Consider the following 14,799-nt stretch of genomic DNA (forward strand, 5'->3'; position numbering starts at 1 on the left):
ATTCCTTGGGCAAATGTAGTGGCTTGGGTATGGTGATTCGTAATTATTTGGGAATAGCTGTAGCATTTGCGAGTTGGCATATCGATGTCTACTTTCTTCCTGAAGTTGTTGAAGCTTTGGCTATTCGCAAGGCGTTGGTCCAATGCATCTCCCTTGGGTATGAAAACATTATTATTAAGTCTGATTGCTTGAATATTGTGCTTAAATTGAAAAACAATGCTTTTATTATTACCTCTTTGGATCTTGTTCTAGATGATATTGTTAACCTTGGCAATAGGCTCTATTTGGTTAAATTTATTCATTGTAATAGATCCTGTAATGGAATTGCCCATACTTTGCTCAAATTTGCTCTGACTACTGTAAAAAAATATAATTTGATGCCCAGAGAATTCTACTTGTATTCAAAACTTATTAATAGCGATGAGAACTTTTTTCCTAAAACAAAAAAAAAACTCTTAACAAAATTACCCTTTTAGTAGGAAATTGAAATTGACGAGGAAAAAAAGGTTAGCTGATGACAAAAACTTGGTCGATTGAGGAAGGGAGGGTAATTCGGTAATAATGGAAACGTCGACAATGGGTTGGCTGCTAAGGCTTTTGCCCCCAAAACCAAAAGTTGGTTTGGCTGGATTGGATTCTTGACTGACTTCTCCATTACAAATACAAACCTAACAAACCTTTCTCTTCAATCAAGACTAAGACAAACAAAAAGGATAGGAGACTGACTATGGAGTCCGACGACCCCGAGCTGACAATCCTCAACCCTCAGCTTCACGATAAACCCTTCACCAAGGTCAGAGAAGAAGGCGAACTATCTTCGGACGAAGAGGAGGACGTACCGTCTTTCCAAACCCTAATAAATATTTCCCTCTTTTCTTATTATACTTTTCAGATCTTTATTTTGCTTTTTCATTCATTTTATGGTTTAATTTCATGCTTTATTTATATCAAATTTCTATTTATTCATCTAGATAGATGTTCAATATGATTGTGATTTGCGTTTCACTGAAGAAAAACGTTTTTAATTGAGCTTTGGATTTTTTTTCTGGGTCCTAATAAATGATGGAATTGGAATTTGAGACGTAGGTTTTGAATGTGGAATTCACTTGTTGTTGCTTCTTATTCTATTTAGTGTTACTTGACTAAACCCATTTCCATTTACATTTCCATTTCCATTTACTACTTATGTGCTCATTGCTCTCATTTTTAATTTCATTTGGTATGGTTGAACTAGCTTTCAATGTATAATTATTATTCTGGTTGTTCAAAAAAAAATTAAAATTATTCTGGACTGGAAAATGGTCATTCTAATGTCAATTTCTTTAGCGTCTTCATTTTAGTTTTGCAGCTGGGAGTGGGGCCAAGAAACGAAGCTGGTTCGTTCATGTAAGCTCCTCATTTATGTGATAACTGGTTGATGATTTTAATACTTTATACAGGTGCCTTTTCTGCCTCAGAAAGATCACGTAAACTCTGTCCAACAGTGCACTAGTATTGATGCTCCTGCTCGATCGGGTCCTGTTCCTACAGAAAACAAATGCAGTGACAACTTTCAAGAAGGTTAGTAGCTAGATATCTGTGTAATTTTCACTTTATTGAAATTCCCTAAGGTTTGGTATGCATTTGTATTCTTTCATTCAGTTTTCGCTTGCATTCTAAAATATAGTTCAACAGCTTTTCTCTCTTACTAACGTGCTGTGACCAATTTGTAATCACTTACCGTCTTTTGGATAAAAGATTGAAACGCAGATGCTTTTATTAATAACGGAACTATAGAGTTGAGCCATTGAATTCTCATGCACCTTTCTACATTTTTAGTACTTGTGGAGACATTTCGGGCTACCATGCACGGGGGAGGGTTTAAGTTTGAGCAAAATATTTTCTTTCTTTAAGCATATGCTGACATTGATTTGTCTTTTTAATCAGATAATGTTGTTTCTAGCAATAATCCTGTAGTGACTGCGGATATTCAGTCCCGAGCATCTATAAAACCAATGACTAAGAAGAATTTTGATAAGAGTTGGGTATCGTCAAATACTGGTAGTCCTGGCCCTGGATGGTGTGCTCCGGTGGGAGCCACTGATAATCTTGTAATACGCTTCTCGGATAATGACAGTGGCAGTGATTCTGATGAATGTGTAAAAGTAAAAGCTACTGAAACTAAAAGTAGTGTAGCTAGAGTGGTTAGCAATCAAAAACCTCCTGCCCCTTTACATTCAAAGTTAAACAAACAGGTTGCCACTGGCATTGTAGGCAAAGTTATACCCAAAAGATTGCCTTTAAATCGAACATATATTTCACCAGTGGCCAAAATTCCTGGACCCAATGTTAGTGGTGCTGGGGCATTGCCAGCTGAGCATAGTAATCGAATGAGAAAAGTTAATTCTGTGAACAAAAATGTATCAAGCCAAGAACGTGGGTTTGGTCAAGGTGTAGGCCTGAACAATAGTAAGCTTCAAGACTTGCGTCAGCAGATTGCACTTCGGGAAAGTGAATTGAAGCTTAAGTCTGCACAACGAAGTAAGGAAGCAGTTTCACTCAGAGATGAGAATGCTGTGAGTTTGCCTAGTGATGCAGTTAGGAAAATTGGGGCGACATCTGCCAAAAGTGCACAAAGAGAATCAAAAGAACCAGAGAAAAAACGGGTTAAAGTCACTGGATCTTACTCAAATCAGCCAAATTCAATGGGTCAGCGAGACGAGTCTGTTGGAAGATCTATATTGCCAATAAAGCAGCCAGTGCAGAATAACATAGCAGAAGCAACGAAGTTAGATCATGGACAGAAAGAAAATACTGCAGGTAGAGCAAAACCAAGCATCACTAAAGGGCAACCGAAAAATGGGAAACAAGGACCTCATTTAGCGGAAAATATATCTGTCGTGCCAAAAGATGGTTAAGTGCTTTTATTATTCTCGTTAAGTTTTTAACATGGGTCATAATTCTAGATGTCCTGGCTAATTGAGTAGGATTTCTGTGCAGGTTTTACTGTTGTCAGAAATTGCATTGAGTCTGGTGGGAATAATAAGCATGTGGAATCATTTTCGGTGTTAAACCCGGATACATCAACAGCAGGGAATAAGATTTCTAATGTTATCCCAAAGAACTTAGTAAGCCTTAGCCTTCTTTTCCCTGTTTAAGCACCTTCATGTGATCACTTTTTGACGATCTCAGTAAAGCTTAAATGTGCTTCTTTATGGAAGTACCACCAGAATTATTTCTATGGTTCTAGGGTTTACTGCATGAGTGGTTAGAAGCTGCTGATTTTGCTCAATACCTCATATGGAAAGTAATAGATATTATCAATTTGTATGAATAGCATTTTGAATATTCTGTGCTTCTTCTTGTTACTTCTTCATAACATTTATCTATTCTCAGTGGGTGTTCTATTTCTCCCAAGATATTTTTGGCAGATCTTTGAATTATTGTGAAATATGGTATGATATTATGAGAACTTAATCACTGAATTTTACTTTTATTTTTCCTTTAAATTTTTGCAGAACAGTGTGGAGTTGAATCCAAGAAAAATTGTTCCTCATCAGCAACAAAGTACTTTCTTTAACAAAGAAACAGTGGGAAAAAATCTTATGATTGACAACCATCCTCACATCTCATCCGGTGACAAGATGCTTGAGCCTGCATTCAATGATAACATTCAGGTTTGTTTCCAGGTCTTGATTGCAAGTTAGAGGCCATAAAACTGACAAAACAGTACAAAACTTAATACAGAAAAATACATCAAGCATTCCTATTCCCTTAAGGCAAAACTTTGACTCTAGCCACATGGCATCTCTCAATGTTATTCCTTCCCAATTATATTATTATTCATAATAATTCTTCTTCCTGAATGTTGTAGGCATCTTTAAATAATGAAAACTTTTGGAATTGTTCAAGTAATGCAAATGTGTCAGAACGTAACAGAATAAATGTGCAGTCATTGGTTGAAATGGAGGAATCATTAGACAAAGATCTTGAGGAAGCTCAAGAGCTTAGACATAGATGTGAAATTGAAGAAAGAAATGCTCTCAAAGCTTATCGTAAAGCTCAAAGGGATCTGGTTGAGGCTAATGCTAGATGTTCCGATCTGTATCGTAAAAGAGAATTGTACTCTTCCCACTTGCGATCATTTATCATGGACAGTTCAGATTTATTAGGCTCCTCAAGACAGAATGAGAAAGTTGGAATTGGGTCAGATTACTCGAAAGATGTGTCTGAAAATATGCTTCTGTTACCATCAAGAAATCACTTACTCAAATATGATGGTGTTAATCCACTAGGAGTTGGCTCCAACTTCAGTTATATCAACATTCTTCCAGCTCAAACATCAGATAGGCATGTGAGTGGACAACATTTGGGGTCAGAACTGGGCAGTGAACCAGATGCTAGTACATCTGAGCCATTGTGCTGTATGGGCAAAGCAGCTGCTGATGGGGTCCGATCTTCTTCTAATGATCCAAATATTGATGAAGACGATGAGTCATTTTCATTTGAACGTGAAAATGTCAAATCTAGCTTTGGGTGTTTTACAAAAAACAACAGTAGTGGTGATTTGGAGAAGGATGTAAATATGAAACCTGGTAGAAAACCGTCAACTGATAGCTCGAGGGAATCTTTTCTACTTGAAGAAACATTGAGATCTGAACTTTTTGCAAGGTTAGGGGCAAAAAATTTGTCAAAGAACAGTGGTTCATGTAATAATATCCCCCTTACTATCGAACAGGGAACTGAAAATGATGTCAACAGTGAAAAAACCCAAACAAGTTTACAGACTTTTCCATTCCCTGATGCAGAAGAAGGTGAACAATCTGATTATGGAGGTCACTTCCTTTTAGATTTCCATTTGGTTTTTTCTTTTTGCACTCTAATGCATTAATGCTTAACAAGTGGACATCTCAAATATTTCATATTTTAAAAACGTTGTAAAATGAGTAGTATTAGCCATGTGTCAAATATTTAAGTAAGAGTGTAAAAGAGAGTGCATTTCACATTTATCTTGATATATGTATGATGACAAATAAAATTGTTGTTAAAAAGTAAGAGTTTACTTCGTATTAGCAATTCAATTTTTTGCCTTGTGGAGATTGTTGCTTTTTGAAGTGCTAATTTGAATGTCAATAAAAATCTTACTCTTCTGTTTGTACAGTGGAAGTGCCTTTATTTTTCTTCTCGTTTTCTTCCTTTTTAGGCCCTGGTAGATTGGAGAGAATTAACTCCGACGCACCTGATATTCAACTTGAACACTGCAATGAAGATAATTGTTTGATCTCTCATTCTCATACTAATGCAGAGGATAACAGATTTTACAACAAAGAAGATTCTTCTTGTATATCAATTACAAGTTCTAACATCTTCAAAAGTGTTTTTGCTAATATGAAAGTTATTACACCATCGACTCTAATGGAGTGGCTGGCTGGAAATCGACAGAATTACATTAATGGTGTTAGCAAAAAAGAGGATGCTTGTCCCAACTCTGACCAAATGCAGGGGAGCAATACTCAAGCAGACTCAACAGAAGAGGCTGTTACTGAATTATTTGGAACAGACATTGGCTCATACAATTGTGATATTTCAGTTGACCCCTTTAAACCCCTTTGCATGTATGAACTCCGAGGAAAGTGCAACAATGATGAATGTCCTTGGCAGCATGTCAGGGACAAGTGTAGTGAAATTATATCTCATGATCAGAATAATGATTCTGATACTGATGGTATGCAATTACTTTTTATATATAAATATATATACTTTGACAATGTTTTCTCATACTGCCTAGTTCAATTTATATTACTTCTAAAATATTTATTGTGATGCAGCAAAAGTTCCCAAGTACTATGATGTTATGATGTCCCCAACATATCTAGTTGGCTTAGATACCCTGAAAGCTGATCTGAACTCATACCAATCTGTTTTAGCATGGAGAAATAGTCATTGCTGGCAGAAATGTTTCAGTTTATCCTTAACATTATCAAGTTTGTTGTCAAATGGTTTGCCTGCACATGGGCCTCTCGCACATGGTAGTGATGGCCGCATAGAAGTCTGTGGAAGCTGGAGTAGGCAATCGTCATATATTCTGAGTAGAACTAGCAGAATGGTTTGTGTATTAATTCTGTTCCTCTTTCCTTATTTTAACCCAGATATCTATTCTTCTTCTTTTTTGTTTCTTGTTTGTTGCATTTTATCTATGTGTTATCAGTTTACACTTTACATGATAAGTGCGATTTTTAGAACTTCTTTTTATAGGTTACATGTGATTTTTTTTTTGCATCATTGTAATCTTGCATATCTGTTTACTGTCCTTCACAAAAATTGAATACATGTTTGGTGAATTATCTTCTTGGTTGTATTCACGCAAACTTTGGTCTTTCTATTATCTGTTATTTAGTTTGAAACTATTCTTGGGTCATTTGTGTGGTTGTAAAACACTTTATAAAAGAAATTTGATGCTAATAGCAACTACAATCTTATTAGTATATTGATGCATCTTATAATTAAGGAATAAATAACTTGATTGATTTAGGATTTAGAAACACTAAAAATTTGGGATCAATTATCTGTTTTCGTGAACACATACTCGTTCTAGTGCAATTGCTTGGGATGTTCTCCTTATTGGTTTGATTTTGGTTAATAGACGAGGTCTCTGATAAAATTGTCTGGTGAGCTTTATTGGCGCTTCCTGTTTTGAATCCCCCTATTTTCAAGTTTTTAGATTCATACAAGAGTTAAGTATTTTTCTTTGTTTGTTCTCTGATCACTATCTCTGGATGTGCTAATTTTTTTCTTGGCATGATGTATGCTTAGAATGAACACAAACAGTATTTGACTGATAATGAGCAAGCCCTGGAAACGGCTATTTTAATTTTCAATCAGGAGGTAGACAAATTTGAAGCTGTGAAAGAGGTAATTTATTTAGTGTGCGTTGTTAGAATTTTATCTGCATCATAACTCGTAAGTCTATAGAATCACCTTCAGAAGCTTCACTACTTATCATTTTAAATTGAGTTTTGCAGGCTCTTCACATTATATCTCGGGCTCTGGAGGCTGATCCAAGATCTATATCTCTCTGGATATTCCATTTTCTTATTTACTATAGTAGTGTGAAGTCTACTGGGAATGATGACCTGTTCTCTTATGCGGTATGTTATTTCATGATTCCTATTGTTTAGAATCTTGTGTGGTCAGAGTACTCCATGTTTGGCGACAGCTCTATGATGTTGTAGGTTTTTTTCAAAAACTTTATTTTCTACTTTTCAGTTGCTTTTTGCGGTTAATCTCATATATCTGTAGTGATAGGAAACAGTTGTCTATATACCTGTTAATACTGACTGATTCTTCTACATCTCTGATTATCACTTCCGAATTTCCATTGAGTGATCAAATCTTTTTGAGAGGAGGGGGTTGTTGGGATGTGAATTTGGTATCATGGATTGACATAGTTATTTGAGATTTTTTCTTAGGTGAAATGATTTATGCTAATATTTCCTTTGCAAGCTTATATTTCCATCTATCTTTTTTACTATCTTTTTTTAAGTTATAGTATTGTTCACAGTATCCGAAGTTGGGTTTCATCACTTTACATTTGCATGTAGTTTTAAATTTCAAAGGGGTCCTCTTTCTAGGAATTTACACTGTAAAAACACAAAAAATAATATGTTAGAACAGTGAGAAAAGTGGAAAGTGGACATTTATGCTGACACCATTTTCTGAGAATTCAAATAGCAATGTAGCAGAGCTCCATGTGCCAGCTTTGTTATTCTTTTGCTGTCAATTTTATATTTTTTGTTGTTGCATTGGAGCTTGGAGGCATGTTATGTTTAGATATGCCTTCCCCATTTCATTCAATACCCGGAATTGAAACTTCTCTGTGGAACACTTCTTTTCCTGTTCTCAGGTCAAATACAATCAAGGATCTTATGAACTCTGGCTTATGTATATCAACAGCTGCACACATATTGATGATCGGTTAAGTAAATATTATGCAGCACTCTCTGCTCTTTGCTTCCATAGTACTGCATCTGACTGGGATAGATTGCATGCTAGTGCTTGCATCTTAGATCTGTTTTTACAAATGGTGGATTGCTTGTGCATGTCTGGGAATGTTGAAAAGGCTATCCAGAAGATCTTTGAACTCCTTGCTGTTGACAGTAATTCTGATGAACCTGCAGTCCTGCTCTCTGATATACATGCACGCCTGACAGTTTCTGATAAATTCATATTCTGGATTTCTTGTGTTTACTTGGTTATTTATAGGAAATTACCAGATGCCGTGGTCCAGCAATTTGAATGTGAGAAACAGGCCTCAGAAATTGAGTGGCCTTCCATTATTTTACTAGATGATGAGAAGCAGAGGGCTGTTAAGTTGATAGAAAAAGGAATGCTTTCTATTGATTCATTGATGAAAACTGAATTACTTAAAGATGATATTAATCTGACCTCAGCACATTTTTTTGCTGTCAATCATATTAGGTGCATGGTTGCTCTAGACAATTTGGAATGTAGTAGAAATTTGTTGGATAAATATCTTGGACTATTTCCATCATGCTTGGAACTTGTTTTAATACGAGCACATGAAAAGGATTTCGGGGATCTTAGTTTCTCGGGCTTTGAGGAAATCCTTGGTAGCTGGCCAAAAGAAGTCCCAGGAATTCAGTGTATTTGGAATCAGTATGCACAATGTGCTGTCCAAAGTAAAGGATATGAATGTGGGAAGGTACTCATGGACCGGTGGTTTCATTCGGTTTGGAAAGTTCATGATCTGCAGAATGGTATGAATAGTGAGAATATAGAATTAGCTTCGGATTCAATCTTGGAATCTCTTCCTAATCTAAGTCCAATTGATGTGATGTTTGGATTTCTTAATCTCTCTCTTTATAAGCTAATGCAAAATGATCGTCTTGGAGCTAGCATAGCTGTTGAAAAGGCATTAAAAGCTTCTATTCCTAAATATTTCAAGTACTGCATTGGAGAACATGCCATGTTTTTGCTCACTGGTGAATCGCTATTGAAAGAGAATGCTTCTGTCAGTGGTGTGCTGAACATTTTGGAGCGGTACATAGGTAATTCATTACCTTTCTCTGTCCCTGAGCCTTTGCCTAGAAAATTTATCAAAAACATCAAGAAACCTAGAGTGCGACAGCTTATGAGCAACATATTCAGTCCAGTTTCGTCTGATTTCTCTCTTGTAAACTTGGTTCTTGAACTCTGGTATGGGCCAACTTTTCTACTTGAATTATTGTGTAAGCCAAAGCTTTTGGTGGATTTTGTTGAAGGCATTCTGGACATATCTCCATCCAACTATGAATTAGCTATGTCTGTTTGTAGACATTTGAGCAGTCCCAACAGCTCTACTGATCTTACTCCGACCAGTATATTGTTCTGGGCAAGCTCAAACTTAGTTAGTGCAATTTTGCATGCTGTCCCGATTCCTCCAGAGCATGTATGGGTTGAAGCTGCTCGCATCTTGGGTAATGTAATGGGTGTCAACACCATATCTCAGAGATTTTACGGAAGAGCATTGGTGGTATATCCATTTTCTGTAAAGTTGTGGAAGTCCTACCAGACCCTTTACACGGATATAGAGATGAAAAAGAGTATTGCAGAGGAAGCCAAAGCAAAGGGTTTAGACCTTTGCTAACTTTGTTTATGACTTCAATTGGATTAGAAAATTGGGTAATGAGTATTGCATTTGCATTTGCTTCAATTGGATGTTTCATTGATAAACATCCCTGGAAAGCACACCCTCGGCAAGGGATGTTTTGTTTTGGTTACTATTTTTGCTGACACAGGTTAGTGGACCTTTCTTGGACCTTTTTATGTTTTGAATTTAGGAACTACGTACAAAGCTGCTTGTACAGGATAGAAACACAATCAAAAATAGGTTGTAGCTTTTACCAGCTTGGCATTAGCCATTCCCTTAGTTTTTTACCACTTTTGATTTTTGTTTTTTGTCACCATTCATATTAGACACTTATTTTTGTTTATCAATATATGTAGAGTAATTGTAATTACATAGACTATTGTACTTGTTGGCTCTTATACATGAAATGAATTTGGAATAGTTCCTTCCTGTTATTTGTGATATATGTATACATCTTCCTTTTGACCATTTTATTTTTGCTCTCTTTTCTTTGTTGCTGGATTAGTTTATGTATTACCTTGTTGATTGCTATTGACCTGTATCAACACTTTGTCAGCTAACAAGTAAAACGTTGTTAAATTTTGCAACTCATTCCACAATGGAATTATGGGAGACTTGGCAAACACTTTTCTTTTTCTTTTTAAAGAAATATCGGATTTGTTTTTCTTAATATCGATGGAAATTCATACCTATCATAGATATTTGTTAAAACTATATGTAAAAAATATGCAAAATATTCAATAGTACTCTTCATAGTGAGATAAATTTCGAATATAGATATGCTATTTCTTGTTATCTGTCACACGAGCATACTATTGAATTATATGGTTTTATTCAAACTCTGTTGTCAAATTAGAAACAAACAAATTTATTTTCAACTTCAAATAGATTATGTACATCATTTGTGGGTTCAAATAAGTGCATGATTGTATGTTAATGATCTTTATTTAGAGATTGATGCATGATGTTAGCCGTTTAACTATCATTTCTCTCTAATTCTCACTAAATTATTCATAAAATAGTTGTGAAAGGTTATTTGTCAATTTATTATTCTATATAGGAAAATTTGATCACAAATGGTAGTTTTGAAATTATTCTAGGTTTTTGTTATGCTCTAGTTTTACTTTATAAAATATTATGTTTTGTTGTATTTCATTAACTTAAATATATTTTATAATTTTAAAAATCATATTAAAGGGATTATAAGTTGAAGCAATCCAAACATGCAACCTGCATTGGCAGATCCACTTCGATCCTAGCTGCCTCTAGGGGTGACTTCAACACAATAATCCAACTTGAAAATAACACAATTTTGGTGGATTAAGAATAATAGGTCGAATCTATTTGATAGAGCAATATTAATTGGTTCGTTTATGTTTTTAGTAGAAAAATATTTCTTTAAAATATATAGTATAATTTATTCACACGACTATTAAGGAATGTGTTAATTGTGTTGATATTTTGTAAAAAATTATTTAATTTGTCAATTTTATTTATTTTAAACTTTTCATATTTTTAGGAAAATTTCACTATTCATCCATAATAAAATACTTCATATTAAATTTTATACCATTTTTAAATTTATTAAATTTATACAAAATAATTCTACTATTCTAAAATTCTACCCAAAACCAAAATACCCCTCACATTCAATTTTCCCCCTCTCTCTGTTTTTTCCTCTTCCTCGCCTACGATTACCCACGACCCACATTCTCTCTCTCTCTCTCTCTCTCTCTCTCTCTCTCTCTCTCTCTCGAATTCGACCCAAACCCACCACCAAGAACCGTCGTCGCCACCACCACCACCGCCTATTTTTTCGTCTGACTCCGTCACATCGACCACAAAACCACGAATCTTCGCTACTACCACCAACTGTCGCCACCACCATCAAGCTGCTCAGTAAGGGATCCCCTCAGTAAAAGGTAAGTTTTTTTATGAAAAAATTAAATTTTTCATATATTTGGATGCTAATTTTTGCATGTTTTTGAGATTAGTTGAATTTTTTGTGGATTTTGTGCTCTTTCTGGATTTAAATTGTAGTTTTAGATATGTTTGAGTTGTGTGTGTGTTTACAGTGTTATCGATGCGATATCGACCAAAAACAAATGGGATCTGAGTGTTTGAGTTAACGGTTTATTTTTAATTTGTTTGGTGTTTATTGATAGGATGTCGATATGATATCGACGAAATTAAAATGGATAGTTTCTTCGAGGCTGACTGTGGTTTTATCAATATAATGTCGATATGATATCGATAGTATGTTGATATTATATCAAAGAAAAGAAAATTAAACTGAGTTTTATTATTTTCATATCGATATGATATCGATGGGATGTCGATTTGATATCGATGAAATTAAAATGGGTAGTTAGTTTGAGACTTACTAGGGTTTTGTCGATATCATTTCGATATGATATCGATAGGATGTTGATATGATATCGACAAAATATGATAATGATCTGCTTTTATTCTTTGATTGAATGGCCAATGCAATATTGACATATTGTCGATATTTTGTCAAATTTTTGTATGTTTTTTTTATTATTTAAGGAATAATAATTTTGTCGATAGGTTTTCGATATTTTTTCGATTACATGTCTAATTTTTTTTCCCTTTTCCAGATGCCTTCGAAGCTTATAGTTCCATTCCCTGAGCATTTTACAAGTCGTGTGACCTACAGAGGCAGTGTTTTTTTTAGTAAGTTTATCAAACTAGAATTTGATAAACACGGTTTGGCTGATAGGGCAAAGGCAAGCCCTTTCAGTCAATTTTGGCAGGCTGGTGCTCTATCATTTTCTTTAGTACTATTCTACCAACTGATGCTGCATAAAATGATTGTGAATGCTGAGAAGGATGACGAAATGCAGTTTTACATTGCACGGAACGAGATGAAATTTGGTGTGGTCGAGTTTGTGCTGATTACAGGCCTCAACTTCACAAAGGGGCCAACAGACGATGAGAAAGAAGTCATGTCAGGGTCTGACCGGTTGATAAATATCTATTTCAACTGGTTAGATAATGTGAAGATAGAACTATTTCAGAATAAGTTCCTAGCCTACGAGGTCTCGAAAGACGCGTACAAGCTAGGGTTGTGCTTGTTTGTGGAGACTGTCTTACTGGGCTGAGAGGGAAATGCATGTATTACAACTGACATACTAAAATATGTTGAAGATCTCGACTTTTCTTCAAGATTCCATGGGGGAACTACTCATTTGCCAGACTGATGCACACCCTCCAAAAAGACATGTTGAAACAGAAGGCAAATTATGAGAAAAAGCTGAAGATGGATGTTCAGCATGAATGCAAATACACTGCTTACGGTTTCACACATGCATTACAATATTGGGCCTATGAGGCCATTCTAGAGGTGTGAAAGAAGTATGGTTCGTGTCAGGGGATTCATTTTCCCAGGATTCTAAGCTGGACCAGCAGGGCTGACATGTGAAAGAAGGAAATCTGTTTATTATTTTCAAAACGGGTATGATCATTTAATTTTTTTTTTAATTGTTATGTTTATTTTTTATTTTTTTTTTTGGTTTTTTGACATGATATCAACATAATGTCGATGCCTTTTGATGATGTGCTTTTGTGTTTAATATTTTTAATATCGTGAGTTTGTCGATAGGTTATCGACATTTTATCGAGAGGTTGTCGATAACTACTTAAATTGTTGCTGATTATTTTTTGTTGGTTTGTTTTATGTTTTTCGATATGATATCGATAGGTTGTCAATGCATTGTCGATCATTTCTTTATGTTTAAGTACTGTGAGTTTGTCGACAGGTTGTCGATACTCCTTACACTGTTGCTAATTATTTTATGTTTGTTTGTTTTTATGCTTGATTTTATGTTTGTCGATATAATATCGATAGGATGTCGATGTATTGTCGATAATTGCTTTGTGTTTGTTTTTATGCTTGATTTTATGTGTGTCGATATGATATCGATATGTCGATGCATTCTCGATAATCTCTTTGTGTTTAAAGTGTCGTGAGTTTGTCGATATCTTATCGACAGAATGTTGATAATTTTTGATGATTTGAAAAAAAATGACTTTTTAATTATTATTAACACTTATTTTGCATTTATTTTGTTAAACAGACATTAGTAGTCATGAAGGGGCTACATCCTCGCCCGGATGAAGAGGCGTATGCCCGGACCATCACATACAGAGGTTCTGTTTGAGATGGGTGTTGATGAGACACAGGCTGAAGACAACACCCAAGACCCTTAATTTTTTGCTAGCCAAGCTAAAAGAGCCACAGAACATGTTGAATCTAATATTACGTATATATATTTTCTTCAGAATTATTTAAATAAAAGTAAATTGGATTAAAAAAATGTTATAGCACTTTAATTTAAAGATACCTGACTCTTGAAAACTGAATTTATATTAAAATATTCATATATTTTTTAAACTTATATATCATTGGTATAAAAATATATCATTGGTATTTCTAATTATTTTATATAGTTGTGGATGTTAATTAAGTTTTGGATGAATTAACAATGTATATAGCAATTAAAGATTGTTCTTATTTTGTGGCTGTGACTTTGAGAATAAATAAAAATATGGAGGAAAAAACACTATAATAAATAGGGGTTCTGTTCAGATTTACCCAAAAACTTTTGAGTAACTACATTATGGTTCTCATGATTGAGTGGCTCATTTTTTACAATTAATATTTATTAGACAAACTATATATTTTGTAATTGTAGGTAATTAATTTTACCAAGTCAACAATCTATTTCTTTACAAATACCCCAGACAATGTCAAAGATCTCGATGTATCCACGTTTAATATCACAGTCACTTCTGCAATAGAGAAATACTTGGGGCTTCCTATGTCAAGTGGGCAGAACAAACAAAGATTATTTTCAGAAATTAAGGAGAAGGTGTGGTCAAAACTTCACTCGTGGAATTCAAAACTTTTTTCATTTGGGGGCGTGAAGTGTTATTGAAAGCAGTTATTCAAGCAATGCCTACATACCTAATGTCTTGCTTTGAATTCCAAAGAATACATGTGATGAATTAGAATCCATGATGGCACGAAACTATTGGAGTGGCTCAGAAAAAGATAAGAAAATGCATTGGTTGGCTTGGTATAAATTATGTTATCCAAAAGGTCAAGGGGGTCTAGGATTTAGGAACTTTGAGTATCATAATCAGGC

The 14,799-nt window shown here is 34.8% G+C and overlaps 1 protein-coding gene and 1 long non-coding RNA gene across 5 annotated transcripts; both read left to right on the forward strand.

Moving 5' to 3' along the window:
* Positions 1-497: 497 nt before the first annotated feature.
* Positions 498-10,062, forward strand: LOC115705912 (uncharacterized). 4 transcript variants are annotated; one of them, XM_030633381.2, is made up of 11 exons: positions 498-835; positions 1,440-1,560; positions 1,927-2,892; positions 2,980-3,107; positions 3,498-3,656; positions 3,854-4,814; positions 5,183-5,704; positions 5,808-6,085; positions 6,793-6,891; positions 7,002-7,127; positions 7,883-10,062. In XM_030633381.2, the coding sequence occupies exons 1-11, from the start codon at positions 728-730 to the stop codon at positions 9,623-9,625; spliced, it is 5,211 nt and encodes a 1,736-aa protein (XP_030489241.2). In that variant the 5' UTR covers positions 498-727; the 3' UTR covers positions 9,626-10,062. The 4 variants fall into 4 exon arrangements, with proteins under 4 accessions (XP_030489241.2, XP_060960176.1, XP_060960173.1 ...); XM_061104193.1 differs by having other exon boundaries at positions 498-793; XM_061104190.1 differs by having other exon boundaries at positions 499-835; positions 3,854-4,793.
* Positions 10,063-11,560: 1,498 nt separating this feature from the next.
* LOC115706833 (uncharacterized) lies at positions 11,561-14,045 on the forward strand. The gene is made up of 2 exons (XR_004009657.2): positions 11,561-13,106; positions 13,729-14,045. It is a non-coding gene; the product is annotated as an uncharacterized LOC115706833 (long non-coding RNA).
* The last annotated feature ends 754 nt before the right edge of the window (positions 14,046-14,799 follow it).

This window comes from Cannabis sativa, chromosome 1, assembly GCF_029168945.1.
Source record: "Cannabis sativa cultivar Pink pepper isolate KNU-18-1 chromosome 1, ASM2916894v1, whole genome shotgun sequence".
NCBI lineage: Eukaryota > Viridiplantae > Streptophyta > Magnoliopsida > Rosales > Cannabaceae > Cannabis > Cannabis sativa.